The 14301-nt window shown below is 46.0% G+C and overlaps 1 protein-coding gene across 1 annotated transcript; it reads left to right on the forward strand.

Annotated features, from left to right (window-relative positions):
• Nucleotides 1-4121: 4121 nt before the first annotated feature.
• PGRMC1 (progesterone receptor membrane component 1) lies at nucleotides 4122-12391 on the forward strand. Its single transcript, XM_055081601.1, has 3 exons — nucleotides 4122-4834; nucleotides 8201-8356; nucleotides 11093-12391. Exons 1-3 carry the CDS (start codon nucleotides 4216-4218, stop codon nucleotides 11194-11196), a joined length of 879 nt encoding a protein of 292 aa, XP_054937576.1. The 5' UTR covers nucleotides 4122-4215; the 3' UTR covers nucleotides 11197-12391.
• Nucleotides 12392-14301: the final 1910 nt, after the last annotated feature.

Genomic DNA, 14301 nt, shown 5'->3' on the forward strand with positions numbered 1-14301 from the left:
GCTACATGGCAGACAGGAAATACACTGGTGAACAAGATGACTCTTTCATCCTAGCAATTTCACTCTAGCCAGCATTGTGTCAGAGTGCTTGCCAACACCAAGTTCTTAAGCTTCAAGCAACAAACGGTAGAAAAGAATGCTCCAATAATTTGAATGATGAAAAATGATATGTTGCTATTACGTTCCTTTGGATTTATTTGATTATGAGTGAGGTTGAATTCCTTCCCACACCTTTTCTAGCTAATCAGCCAATTGGCCTATTTTTCTTTAAGAGTTCTTTAAAACGTTTGAAAATAATTTAAAGGAGGCAAGAAGTTTGGGAACATTAAAAGACTTAACATATATCTTGGGAAATAAGTAGTCCTCAGGTCAAATACATAGGCTTTAGACACTGATTTGAAGAAAAGAATATATATAACGCGACTCTCATGTTCTGGAGAGGGCTTTTTAGTCAGGAGCAGCTGGCTTATTTCCAGAGAACTTGAGAATTGCCACTCTGGACGAGACCTTCCCACTGAGTGCCGTGACATGAGCTGGAATGGCAGGAGGCTTGCCTTCAACAACCTCAACATCCCAGTGTTCACCTAATAGCCCGCTTTATTGAACATCACATCTGCTTTGAAGGCATTTATATTCCCAAGCTGTATCACTTCTTGAGGTTTTCAATGGCACAAATTTTCTAACCTCTGTATGAAGTAGGACTTTAATCCATTAACCCTCCGAGGGTGTACCCCGCTACAGAGGTCTAGCAGGAAGGGCACTGGACTGTGATAAGTGAACATTTTTAAGCCCCCTAGCCCTCCATGAAAACCTTTCCCCCTGCTTTTTATTGAGATATAAGTGACATATAACATTGTGTAAGTTTAAGGTGTGTGACATATGGATCTGTTACATTCATATTGTTATAGATTGCCACTGTCGTGTCAGCTAAAACCTCTGTCACCTCACATAATTCTCATTTCTTCTAGTGGTGGGAACAATTAAGATCTAGTCTCTTAGCACCTTTAACGTTTATAATATGATTTTTTTGTCTACGATCACTGTACTGCATATCAGATCTCCAGGACTTATTTATCTACTAGTTGCACATATGTGTCCTTAAACACCTCTCCTGTTCCCCCACCCCCAGCCCCTGGTAACCATCATTCCACAATCTGTTTTTTTACGTTTAGTTTAGTTTTGTTTTGTTATTTTTTTTTTCAGATTCCACATATCAGTGATATCACACAGTATTTGTCTTTCTCTGTCTGACATTTTCCCCACTTTTAATAGCGGTTACCTTTGAGGAGAGAGAACCAGGGGTGAGAAAAGGGGATTTAATTTACCTTTTGTATCTTTCCATAGTTTGAATTTTATAACAAACAAATGTGACTTTTAAAACTGTCCAACATGGTTTATCTGGGTGGGAGCTAATGGCTTGTTCTTATTTTTTACTTCGTATCTCTGTTTGTCAGGAAAAAAACCCCTGAAGGATCATTTATTATTTTAAAAATGTCCGTAGTTTTGTAAAACAAAATCTGTGTGTGTGTGTCTCATATGTCTGCAGGCATATAGACCAAACTGCTAATGTGTGGGCCGGATTTAAAGATTGTTTGGGGAGCTGGGAGGGGAAGAAACGAGTTTCATTTTTTACTTTATACGCTTACATACTGTTTAGGTTTGTTGCAGTGAACATGTATTATAATACATTCTACATTTTTTCAGAGAAGAAATAATAAACCATTTTTCCCCCTGAGGCTAAAAGGGACATGTGCTCATTCTGGAAAATGTAGACTAATATAAAGAAGCTAACAATCACAACAGTTAACATTTGAGCATGTTTCCTTTCGGGCTTCCTCTTATGCATGTTTTTTTTACATAGTTGAGTTCATGCTGTGTATAGTTTTGTATCCTGTTTTTCTCTCTTAAGATTAAAACACAAGCATTTTCCTGTGTCATGATAATATTTGGATGGCTGCATGATACACCATTTTATGGTTTTGTCACAATCCAAGTGGATTAGTCAGCTAAAGTTGAACATTTAGGTTGTTTTCAGTATTTCCATATTACAAATGATTCTTTGATGAGCATCTTAGTAATGAAATCTTCATTTGCATTTCTAAATGATTCCTTGGGATAGATTCCTAGCGGTGGAATTACCGAACAAAAGAGTAGATTTCCAGAAGTGGGATCAGTGGATTGAAAATATTTTTATGGATAACAAAAGGTTATACCAATTTCTACTCCCCCCACAGTGTACAAGAGTCTAGCGCACAGCTCTCTGGCCAGCATTGTATATCACCCCGACCTTTTTTTGTGTGTCTTTTATCCTTTCTATAGGAAAGTGGTAGGTGACAGTGTCATCTCCATTTTTCATTGCTATTGAGACTGAACATTTCTCATATGCTTATTCACCATTGGTATCCCTTCTTCCGTGAACTCCCTATTTCGATTTTTGCCCATTCATTGACTAGACTCTTAGGTTTTTCTTGTCAATCGAAATGAGCTCTTAAAAGATATTAACGCTTTGTCATATTTGCTGCAAATGTAAATATTTCTCATAAGTTTTTTGGTTTTTTAAATGTCTTGGCCGTACACAGTTTTTTTTTTTAAGATAATTAGGTTCTAACTACAGCCGAGTGCCCCCAGTTTCAGCCTGTTTCCCCTTGGTTAAATTGAAGAGGTTTGACAAAAGATCTGGAAAGGCCATTTCAGCTAATCCTAAATTTAGATCTGTGAATAAAGGTGTGTGGGCCCGATTTAAAGATTGTTCAGTTCATATGCACTTTTTAAACAATTTAAGAAGATGGGGTGGGGGCAGGGATGGAAGCAGTTTGTGCCAGAAATTTTTCAAGTTCTGAGGTAAGAAGCCAATTCTCTCCAGTCTCCTGCCTGTTGGGAGGGGGAGTAAATTTTGTGCAAGAAATCTTGGTGGAAAAGTACTGCTCTGGGCTGCAGATGTGTACATGGCTTGGTTTTAATTATTTTTCCCCCTTCTCTCTATCCTTGCTTCCGCTCCCCTCCCCCTGCCACCATAAAGAGGGCGGCCAAATTAGGACTCTGAAGGGTATAGACTCTGCTTCCTCCGTAAGGCCGCTCCTGTGCAGCCGGTTAGCACATCAAAGGACGGATGAAATACCGAGGAAACGAAGGGACCAAACCTAGGATCCTTCCAAACTCCCACCTTCCTCTGGGCTCCAGCACAGGGCTATTGTGACTGCCAAGGATAGCTCGACCGACTTCAAATAGAAGAACGCTGCCAAACAAAGAAATTTTGGTCATTATTCTAAGCAAAACAAACAAAAACAAACAAACAAAAAAACGCAACAGAATGTTGCTTGCTGATGCAAGAGCAAATCAGTGATTGCAAGGAGATTGAGCAAATCAGTGACTGCAAAAGGATTAGTGTTCCAGAAACGAACCCAAAGCAAATCGGACGATCCGATCTGTTTCCCCAGATTTTGGGAGAGCTGTCAGATGAGGCCTGTGCACTGACTTTAGCTATCCCGGGGGTGTCTGCCCCACAGCATCTGGTAGGGGGAGGATTGGAGAAAGGTCGTCAAGGGCAGCGAATGGGGATTCCCAAGATGAAAATGGGTAGTCTGGGTCTCTAGGGTGGGAAAGGAGCTGAGGAGTGAGTTTCCCGTCTCCTAAGAGAGCCTCGTGGTCCCGAGGGTTGGCCGGGGAAAGATGAGTCTTCGGATCGGAAGGCGGGGAGAAGCTTAAAGCAGGGGAAATGGAGTCGGAGTGTTTGGCTCGCATCAGGTGGCGGACGGGGCCTCACACAGAACCTGGCAAGGCCGAGCGGGTCGGTGTGCGACGAGCAACTGGGGGTGCGGAGGAGGGCAGCGTGCTGCGTCGCGGTTAGCTAGAGGATGGCGTGGGGATGGCGTGAGGCTAGGGCCAGGCCTCGCAGGTATTGCTGAGGGGTGTGTTCCGCAAATCTCGGCGGCGGGGTAGACAGGATCCGGCTGGGGGAGGGGAGCCACCATCCCGAGGCAAGGTGGGGGGCCTGAGCTAGGCGGGGCCCGACTGAGCAGCGCCCGGAGCTTCGGAGGCCGCGGGTAGGCGGGGCTGAGAGGCTCCGCCCATCCGGCCCCGCCACCGCCTGGCTCCGCCTCCTCCGCTGGCTAGTCCTTGTCCGCCGGGCCCTGCGCGCCACTAGCTCGCGGAGAGGGAGGAGAAAGCCAGTTCCGGAGCCCTCCCTATCCCGGCCCAACCTTTGCTCTAGCGATCATGGCTGCCGAGGATGTGGCGGCGACCGGCGCCGACCCGAGCGAGCTAGAGGGCGGCGGGCTGCTGCACGAGATTTTCACGTCGCCGCTCAACCTGCTGCTGCTCGGCCTCTGCATCTTCCTGCTTTACAAGATCGTGCGCGGGGACCAGCCGACGGCCAGCGACAGCGACGACGACGAGCCGCCCCCGCTGCCCCGCCTTCAGCGGCGCGACTTCACCCCTGCCGAGCTGCGGCGCTTCGATGGCGTCCAGGACCCGCGTATACTCATGGCCATCAACGGCAAGGTGTTCGACGTGACCAAAGGCGATGGGGCGGCGACCGGCGCCGACCCGAGCGAGCTAGAGGGCGGCGGGCTGCTGCACGAGATTTTCACGTCGCCGCTCAACCTGCTGCTGCTCGGCCTCTGCATCTTCCTGCTTTACAAGATCGTGCGCGGGGACCAGCCGACGGCCAGCGACAGCGACGACGACGAGCCGCCCCCGCTGCCCCGCCTTAAGCGGCGCGACTTCACCCCTGCCGAGCTGCGGCGCTTCGACGGCGTCCAGGACCCGCGTATACTCATGGCCATCAACGGCAAGGTGTTCGACGTGACCAAAGGCCGCAAGTTCTACGGGCCTGGTACGGCGGCCGGCCGGGGGCCCCAAAGACAAAAGAAGGGGCCCCGGCACGGGGCTGGGTCCCGGAGAGGCGAGGGGGAGCGGGGCGCCCCGGGGAGGTGGGGGCGGAATGGCGGCAAGCCGGGGAGGGCGGGGCAGGGCGGCTCCCCGGGCGGGCAGGGGGCAAGAGGCGTCCTAGAAGGGCTGCGGGCCCGTGGGGGACGCAGAATTCCCGGTCCGCGCCGCCAGCCCCGGCGTGGGCTGGAGGAAGACGGCTGAAGCGCTCAAGCCGGGGGCGGGTGGGTGAGGTCGCGAGGCTGGAAGGCGGGGGCTGGGGGTGGTGGCACAGCAGAGCGCAGTGTTGGGGGGTTTCGAAGGTATCGGGTTTGAGGGTTCCTGGAAGGAGGGGATGGTGTCCGGCTGGAGAAAGGAAGTGAGGGTGTCTCGAGGGAAACCTGATGGGGGGGAGGGCGGGAGGAGGTAGGGAGGTCCAGCCTTGGAGGGGACGCGAAGGCCGATGACGCCAGGAGTAGCCATGGTGGAATGTGAGGGTCTGGGAGAAGGGAATCGGAGATGGGATTAGCAGCAGGTAGGAGCATTGTGCGTGGCGGTGAGTGATGTGTGTGTGCGTATTCAGTGTATGCGGCTTGTCAGTCGTGTGTGTGTGTGTGTGTGCGTGAGCGCGCGTGCGCTAGGAATGTGGCATGTGTCAGGTATGTGTGTGGCATGTGTTTGGTATGTGTGTGCGCGCGTGCTGTGTGTGGCAGAAGGGGAAAGCTGGGAGGTGAACAAGGGAGGCTCCATGGGGGAAGGGAGCTGGATGAGGAAGGCTGAATGTAGCGGACGACAGGAATGTGGCAAGACGAGAAGGTAACACAGTATTATACTCCGTAGCAGGAGAGAAAGGACTAGAAGCCCAAAAAAAAAAAAAAAAAAAAAAAATTAAAATGATGGGAGGGAGAAGTGGGAGGATCCGGAGAAACAAGAGGGGTAGGGCTATGACGGCCGCTGGGTGTGGGGATTTCAGGAAAAGCCAACCAGAGGGGAAATGAGGGGTGGGTGACTGCTGAGCTGTTGGAGGGGGACAGGCTTGACGGGGCCTTGGAGATGAGGCTTTCCCAAGCTTGGCTGCGGATCAGAATCACCTGATGCGCTTGAGGTACAATACAGATTCCTGGCCTAATCTCCATAACCGCGGGAGGGGGGGAAGATCGAGGAATCTGCATTTTAACACACCCACCCCCAGGCAAATTCGAGAAGAATCCAGGTTTGGAAAGTTCTGCTTTATAGAATGTTTGGATCAGAGGAGGAAGAAGAGATTTTAGCTCCTCCAATATGGATGCCTCTAAAAATAAGGGGGTTCAGGGAGTATGACCACTGGTCTGGAAACGAGGAAGAGGATAGCAGGCAGTGACCTGCCTTCATCCCCGCTCCTGGTCTGTTTTACTCTCCCAGTCCAGCTCATCAAAATCAGATGTGCTAAGGTTCTTAAGGAACTCTCCCACTTAGCAGTTTTTCCTCGTGGAGGACTTTAGAAGACCTACTTTCTGTAGGCATGTAACGGTCAAGATAATTTGAAAACCACACCTACATTATTTGTCACTTACAGTGGCATACCTAAAGGCATTATCAATAAGCATAATCGTGTCAATATCTGTTCTTACCGAGCTACACCATAAAGCAATTGAAACGTGTGCCTGGAGCATCATCATATGATTGTAGTTTGCAGAGTCATTGAGAGGAATGTAGGCCTGTGTACGGAGCCCGAAACTGGGAGTCAGGCAACCTGGGTTCTCCGCCTGGTTGGATCACTGACCAGCTAGCTGTGTGACCTGGAGCGAAGCATTGTTCTCTCTGGGCCTTAGTTGTCCCTCTTTAAAATGATACGGATGGCCCATCGTGAGAACTCTCAGTCTCTACCTGCACTATTGTCCAGTGAGGCCATGAATATGTGACAACATCATTTGGAAATTATACTTGATGTTATAAAGGATTCCTAAAAAATACTCATTATTTTTAATGATATTATTGTATGCATGGCACTTTTGTGGGTGCTGGGAATATAGCAGTGAACAAAACAGGCACAAATCTGCTCCTGGAGCTTATATTCTAGTGACTATGCATTCTGGTGAATAATATATATATATATATATACTCCAAAGACTTTCAATACTCCCCTCAGATTGTTTAAGTATTCTGTGACCATAATTTCTGAAATGGTGAGGTCCAAACCCGTACACTTGGCCTATTTACCTTCTCTAGTGGAAATGGTAGTATGTAATGATGATTAAAAATAACCATTTTTCTTTGGACTCGTATGTGCATTTAAAAGTTGATCAGAAATTTCGTCTAATTTGTAAAAATAAAAGAATCCTGGTGGATTGAGGTTTCAGGTGGCCAGGTCGTAATGAAACTTGATCTGTTCTCATACTTGGCATGGTGGTTACCTACAAACTTTTTCATGTCAGACTTGCTACTCAGTCCACCTTTGGGGAAACAACACATTGTTTAAAGTACACTGGCTTCTCTTCATTTACTTGTGCAATATTTAAATACGTCTAAACATCCACTTTAAGTACCTACAGAATAATTCACTGCTCTCTTAGGCAAAAATTTAGTAGCATATATAAGAGCATAATATTATGTATAATAGCATTCAGCTATCTTATAGAATTTTCACAGTCTTCAAGCCCACCCAAAACAGGGTGACAGATCTGAGCCCCGTGCCATCTCTTCTTTGTTGACACTGAAGATTATGTAACCTGTGGATAGATTTCTGAACCACTGATAATTCATAAAATGATTTCTCCTGCAGATACCACATGTTAATGTTTAACACGGTCTAGTCTTGCAACCAAAGATCTCTGTAAGACGCTTTTGACTCATTAAATCGTATCAGAGTATGTTTATAAGAAGATGTTTTCATTTACACTTTAGTGTTTCTTATCTTCAGAATCCGTAACTTTCACTGATGCAGCCCAAGTGCCTAGAACAGAGCCAGGCTCCAGGTTCAATGTCCAGAAGTTGAATTCTGACCCACGACCTCACTATTATCTTGGATCATTCCCTACTAACACTTTCCCCCGCCAGGAGATAATCATTTATGGCTTTTTTATTAGCTGTTTGAAAATCACAAGAAATGAATGCTAATGTATAGCATTTTGATTTAGTTTTGTTGTTTAAAAGTTTAATGACAACAGGTCTTTCAGTATCCACTAGGTAATGATCAAAGGATCAACATCACTTATGGTTTCCAAATGGAATTTGATATTCAAAAAGCAGGCTCTCCATGTTAATGGGTAAGGAAGCCATTTTCTGTGTGTGAACCACAGAGAAATTGACTGCCTAATAAATAATCGACTGGTTTTGTTTTGTTTTGTTTTTAAAGAGGGGCCATACGGGGTCTTTGCCGGAAGAGACGCATCCAGGGGCCTTGCCACATTTTGCCTGGATAAGGAAGCACTGAAGGACGAGTACGATGACCTTTCTGACCTCACTCCTGCCCAGCAGGAGACCCTGAATGACTGGGACTCTCAGTTCACTTGTAAGCGGTTGTTTTTTTGTTTTTTTGTTTTTTAATTGTGCCTGGATCAAATTTCTACCACTAATGGGATTCACGGCAGTACAATAGTTATTACTAAGCAGGCTGCAACTGGGAAGCATTTTGATAGGCTCCTGAATCTTGGACGGATCAAGTTCATGGCTTGAAGTAATTGCAGCAGTGCTGAGTCACTTGCCGTGATTGCATACCAATTTCTAGCTAGTTCTCTGTGGAAACCTGGGTTTCGGTTTTTTAAATTTTTGAGAGGTTTGCATAGATTTCACAATAGGATTTGGTGCTTGGTGTGCAGGGGAAAGGAGAGTGGCCATCTTGGCTACGGAAAGAGGGATTTTCATAAGCCCTCACTTGTAGAACTTGCCGTTTAAAAGCAGCCCACATTTCTGTTAAAGAATGAGAGACTTGTATTCTACAAAACAGCTTCTCTTTGAATCTAATGGAGCCTAACTATAGGCCCCATCTACAAATGATGCTTATGATCCGCCCAGCAACAATGGTGTCTGCGTTTTTAAGAAGAAAGCAAAAAGGAGACACTTGTTTCCTGGCTTATGGTATGGGCTGAGAGGTCTTTGGGGGGAAGTAAGGACGGGGGTTAAGTTCATATTTTGAGCATTGGGGAACTGTTGTCCAACCCAAGTGTTTGATGATCACTTTAGCAATATTTCACTGCTAAGAATCTGAATAATAATCTTTCCCAGCTTTGAAACAGTATATAAAGACAGTGACCATTTCCTTGAGGGGGATTTTTCATTGTAAATGGCATTGTCTATTTGCCATTCTCTATAATCTGTTAAATATTATTGGCATTTTTGGCTAAATCCAACCATTTTCTTTGAAAACAATGCTGACTTCAGAGAGTTCTGGATTAATAATTAGCCAGGTATGGCTCTACCTTTAGAGTTTGGATCCCAGGCAGACTAATAGCTTTCAAGTCCAGAGGCAAGTCTTTTTACTCGGAAAACATAATTCAGCTATCTAACAGTCCCTCATTTTTTGCATCTTCAGGATGCCTTTGTAACAGTAGATTCTTCTATATGAAACCAACGAGTCGTAATTCATAACTTACAAAGCTCTATTTTCTAGGGCTTGCCTTCATCAGTGGGGTAAAAAGTGTGGTTCCCCCAACCCCTTAAACTAAGGCTAGCCCCAAATACTGTTGTGACACTTCAGCTACACTCAGAGCTGGTGTGGATCCCCCTTAAGGCAGGTTTCTGAGGCGCCACCCGGCTTGTATTTGTCTTGCACAGTCCCAAGCATCTTAGGGACTTTTATAAAATGTTCAAATAGGGAAGTTCCAATTGTTCCTGCCGATTATTTCACGCCAAAGTAGCTCCGGTTGCCTGGTTAAACAGATTGGTTACTCCTCCAATACCTACTGATAATTAGAAAGGGGAGTTCTTTTGGCCTCTGACATTGAGATGATTAACCCTACGTTAGCTTGGCCCTAATAATACAGGCAATATGGTGGTTGTCTGCTGACTCCGTCCCTTCTCAGGTCCCTTACGTTCTGGTTGCCCTCTTAAATCTATTTTCTCCAACATCTCCAGTGCTCTCTGGCCTCTGTTACCACTTCCCTTTAACCACGTATAGCTGTTGCCCCGTGTTGGGGGAGAATTCCGTCTCCTGCTCTCCCCTTCACCCACTAGACTATTATCACTCCTTCCCTTCACTGTCAGACAACCATCTAGTAATCCGTGGTTGTCCCTAACCATTGCTCCATCCCTCCTTGCTCCCTGCAGTATGGTTTCTACCCCCACGATTCCACGGAACCTTCCTTCTCAAACGTTTCCAGGGACCTGCTTCTTGCCAATACTAATTTCACTTCTCCAGTCCCTGTTGTCAGTCTCCAGTCACGTGCCCCTCCAGAGTGGCTCCCTCTCCAGAGTCCCCATTTCGGTCCACGGAATCTCCAGTTTTCACTTCATTAACTCATGTTTCCAGCTTCCTTTACGTGTCTCATAATCCTTCCCTTCCCACCCCCACGGACACCCCCTCCTCCTGGCTCTCGTTCCCCCGCATGTGGATCCACCCGCTGGCCTCCTGGTCACCCTGCTCCTGGGCTCTCCTAACCGTAATCTGCCCTGCCCTCTATACACAGTGATACCGTTGTGGCCACAGCACTTGTTTTACCCTGTCATTCCTTTGTCGTAAACTTTCAACGCCCTCTGCCACCTATGGGATAAGTCCAGACTTCTCAGGCTGGCTTTCCACATCTGTCTTAGGATCTCCCCACCCTGTTTGGCTAGCGCTACTCCCAGTCTACTCCAGCCAACTTGGTCTCTTTATTGCTCCCCCAGATACATTCGGTCGCACCTGCATGGCCTTTGTGTGTGGTATTTGCATTTTCTGGAAACCCCCGCCTCCCCAAGTCCTTCTACACATTTTCCAAAGCATATCCTTCTCCCACAAAGTGTTCTGCAACCCTTCCACCTAACTCATAACAAGCCCTTGCTCTGCTAAACCTCCTATGCACAAACACAACTCATTCTGACATTACCTTGCACGCTCGTTGTCAGGCATCGCTACCTGTTCTATATTTCTGTCTGCTGAACAAAACTCTGACTCCCTGGGACTTGGCTGGGACTGTGGTATAAACCACCTTCAAGAAGCCCAACATGCTGCTCTGTCGTTTGTAGGCCTCTCACCAGTGCTTTCAAATGCAATGTCATGATTTTCTCGAAAGCGTGAGAGTGACCATTGTGTCTTCCTCTCTCCTTCCAGTCAAGTATCATCACGTGGGCAAGCTGCTGAAGGAGGGGGAGGAGCGCACTGTGTACTCAGATGAGGAGGAGCCAAAGGATGAGAGTGCTCGGAAAAACGATTAAAGCCTGCAGTGGACGCATATCTATTTTTGTATTTTGCAGAATCATTTGTAACATTCCAGTCTGTCTTTAAAACATGGTGATTTCAATATTTAGAAAAGTTTTGAACTTGCTGTACGTTTTTTAAATTAACATCACTAGTGACACTGATAAAGCTAACTTCTGTCTTAGAATGCATGATATGTTCGTGTGTCACAAATCCAGAACGTGAACTGCAGTGCTGTAATACAAACGTTATTACTGTTTTTCTTCCATCTGTAGTCAGTACAGGCTGCATTTGAATTTGTTTGTCCTGAGAGACAGGTAAGACGTGGGTATTTGCCCCAAACAGGTAAAAATGTTAAACGTGCGAAGTCCTTCAAGCATCGAGGAACAAAGGATCAACTTTTAGTCATGATGTTCTCTGAAGACAGCAAATCCCTTACTTCTCAATTGACTTAACTGCATGATTTCTGTTTTATCTACCTCTAAAGCAAATCTGCAGTGTTCCACAGGCTTTGGTATTGATTAAAGAGAGGTGTCCAGTAACAAAATGAAATCTCAAAGCTGGGCTCAACTGCAAGAAATCTGTTTTCTTTGTTTCCAGTCTGCATCATTGTCCTTGTCCTCCTTGGGACCCTCAGATGCCCTCACTAACACAGTAATCTACAGTGAGGATTAAAACAGGATGTGAACATTCGAAAGCAAGCTTTGGAAAACATCAGCTGGCTTGCCTAAAAACCTAAAATACATGAATAAGATTGTAGGACTATCTTCCCAATCCCCACGTTCCTGGTTAATTTTACACGGTTGGACGTGAGAGAGGGGCATGCAGAACAGGAACAGGTGATTGCTCTCCTAAGAGCCTTCACACCCCTGAAGAATGAGGAAGCCGTATATCCATCACTAGCCAAGTGGTTTTTAAAGTGTCTTCATAAAGTAACAGTTATTCTTCTGTTGTTACAAAACTATAGCCACTGCAAGAGTAGTAGTCAAGTGTCTTGGTCTTTGATATTGGTCTTTTGGTTAACAATAAACTTAGCTTAAGTAGACTGTACAGTTGTATGAATTTGTAAAAGTATTATATGAACAATTAGTGAGGTTTCTTGTAGTTGAATAGTCGTTGTATTTTCTTGTGAACTGTGTTTAATGGTTTTACCTCAAATCAGAAAACAAAATGAAGTGCTTTGGTCAGTTAATAAAATGGTTTTACCCAGTATAGTGTGGTGGGTTGCCCTGGTTTTTTTTTATACCTTAATCTGAGTAACCAGCTCCAAGAGTTTCACTTTTGAGTGGCTTTTTTTGTATTCCAAAAGAGACAAATAAAGGGGCAGAACTTTACAGAGGCCTCACACCACAAACCAAATACCAGCTTGTCCTGTTAAAAAAATAAACTGAATTTATTTTTTGTGACTTGTCAAATTCTGCCTCTTTAAGTCAGAACGTAATAAACTCAAAGGCAGACTTCCACCCTGAGGTCTACAGCAAGGTCACTAAGGAGTAACTCTAGTGAGGATTGTTACCGAGTGCCAAGGCAGGTTTTGTTTTGGCTGTAATGTATCATCGGATTAGTAAAGCGTTCAGGAATCCTTAGAGTAGCAAAGTTGATTCACTTTGTGCCCAAAGAAGGATATCAGATTTGCACGTGCAGTTGGTTGTATAAACACATACAACCTATTACCCTGAATATTAGTGTTCTGCCATTTTAGTGTTAAAATTGGCCGCCTTTTCTTACAAAGGAGGTACTCCCTGAATCAAAGAGGGCTCAAAATCTTTCCAGCTTTTACGTTCTCAAACCATATTGCCTGTTTTTGTTGTTTTTCAGTGTGTCCCTTTCCCCCACTAGTTTTCATTCAACAAATATTCGAGTTGCCTGTTTTGTGCCAAGCAACCTGTTAGGCCATATGCTATGGGGGAAGGGGAGGGAGAGAGAAATTGGGCCACCTTTGCAGCCTGAAATCTCATTTAGACGCGAAGATCAGGCTATTCCCTTTACTAAGTTAAACAGTTGTCTGATGCCAGGAGGAAAACATCCAGAGCCTGGTTAAAAGCTTCAATCCCAAAGAGCCGGATTCCCCTCCATTCAGAACTAAATCAACATTGTATTGATTACAGGTACAGTGATATTACTATCAGGCAGGACTTTGATCTAAAAACTTCTCAAATCCAGTTCGCATAGTCGTAAGCCATACTATGTAAGAGGCCATTTAAGAAGATGAGGGGGCTTCCCCGGTGGCGCAGCGGTTGAGAGTCCGCCTGCCGATGCAGGGGACGCGGGTTCGTGCCGCGGTCCGGGAAGATCCCACGTGCCGCGGAGCGGCTGGGCCCGTGAGCCATGGCCGCTGAGCCTGCGCGTCCGGAGCCTGTGCTCCGCAAGGGGACGGGCCACGACAGTGAGAGGCCCAAAAAGAAGATGAGGGAGTGGTGGTTACAGCGGGGGAAGGGTCAGCTGTTTGCTCCCCACCTGCCTGCTTCCGGCCCCTGCCCAGATACGTTGTTCTCAGTCCCAGCATCTATGGGTCAGAAGCAGCATTCACTACGCGTTTGTGGCATCTCTGTGGCTTCTCTACACAATGTCCTGTTCACCTTACCTCAGAGGGCCAAACTTCATGCAAATCCTCAATCCAGAACGAGCAAGAACAGCCCTTGCTGTCTCAGAAAGAGCTCTTTGAACCCAACAAGAACCCTTTCAGCTCTAAAGTGCCCAGTTGTTCTCTAAGGTACAGTCCGCCTTTGTTAGGGATGCTTAGAGGCCGTTTGCTGTACATTTCATGTGAAAATACAGCTAAAGCTTGCAGGGTCAACGACTGATCACTGAAGCCCCTCATGTCTCTGACTTGTTTCTGGATGTTGAGTAATTTCAACACTTCTACCAAGGCCTGAAGGGATGAGATGAAATTCTGTGGAGTCCGTTTTGCTACCTTTAAAGAACTGATAAAACCTTTGCTGAAGGGAGAATAGTCTTAAGTCCAAATACCATGATTTTAATTTATCCAAGATGAAACTACAACTGTGGTTTCGTGAGCTCTGACAGGCAATTACCATAAACTGGGGAAGTTGCCTCGAAACAATATTGAAACCAGACGTATATTTTCATAGAGAATCTTACCGCAGGTGTGCAACTTTCTA

The sequence above is a fragment of the Physeter macrocephalus genome, chromosome 21, assembly GCF_002837175.3.
Source record: "Physeter macrocephalus isolate SW-GA chromosome 21, ASM283717v5, whole genome shotgun sequence".
Classification (NCBI taxonomy): Eukaryota; Metazoa; Chordata; class Mammalia; order Artiodactyla; family Physeteridae; genus Physeter; species Physeter macrocephalus.

What these genes read in the sequence shown, in the direction of transcription:
- PGRMC1 (XM_055081601.1), top strand. Translation starts at nt 4,216, where the DNA reads ATGGCTGCCGAGGATGTGGCGGCGACCGGCGCCGACCCGAGCGAGCTA. An exon ending in CCGCAAGTTCTACGGGCCTG is followed by an intron (nt 4,835 to 8,200) that starts GTACGGCGGCCG and finishes TTGTTTTTAAAG; the next exon opens with AGGGGCCATACGGGGTCTTT. An exon ending in CTGGGACTCTCAGTTCACTT is followed by an intron (nt 8,357 to 11,092) that starts GTAAGCGGTTGT and finishes CTCTCCTTCCAG; the next exon opens with TCAAGTATCATCACGTGGGC.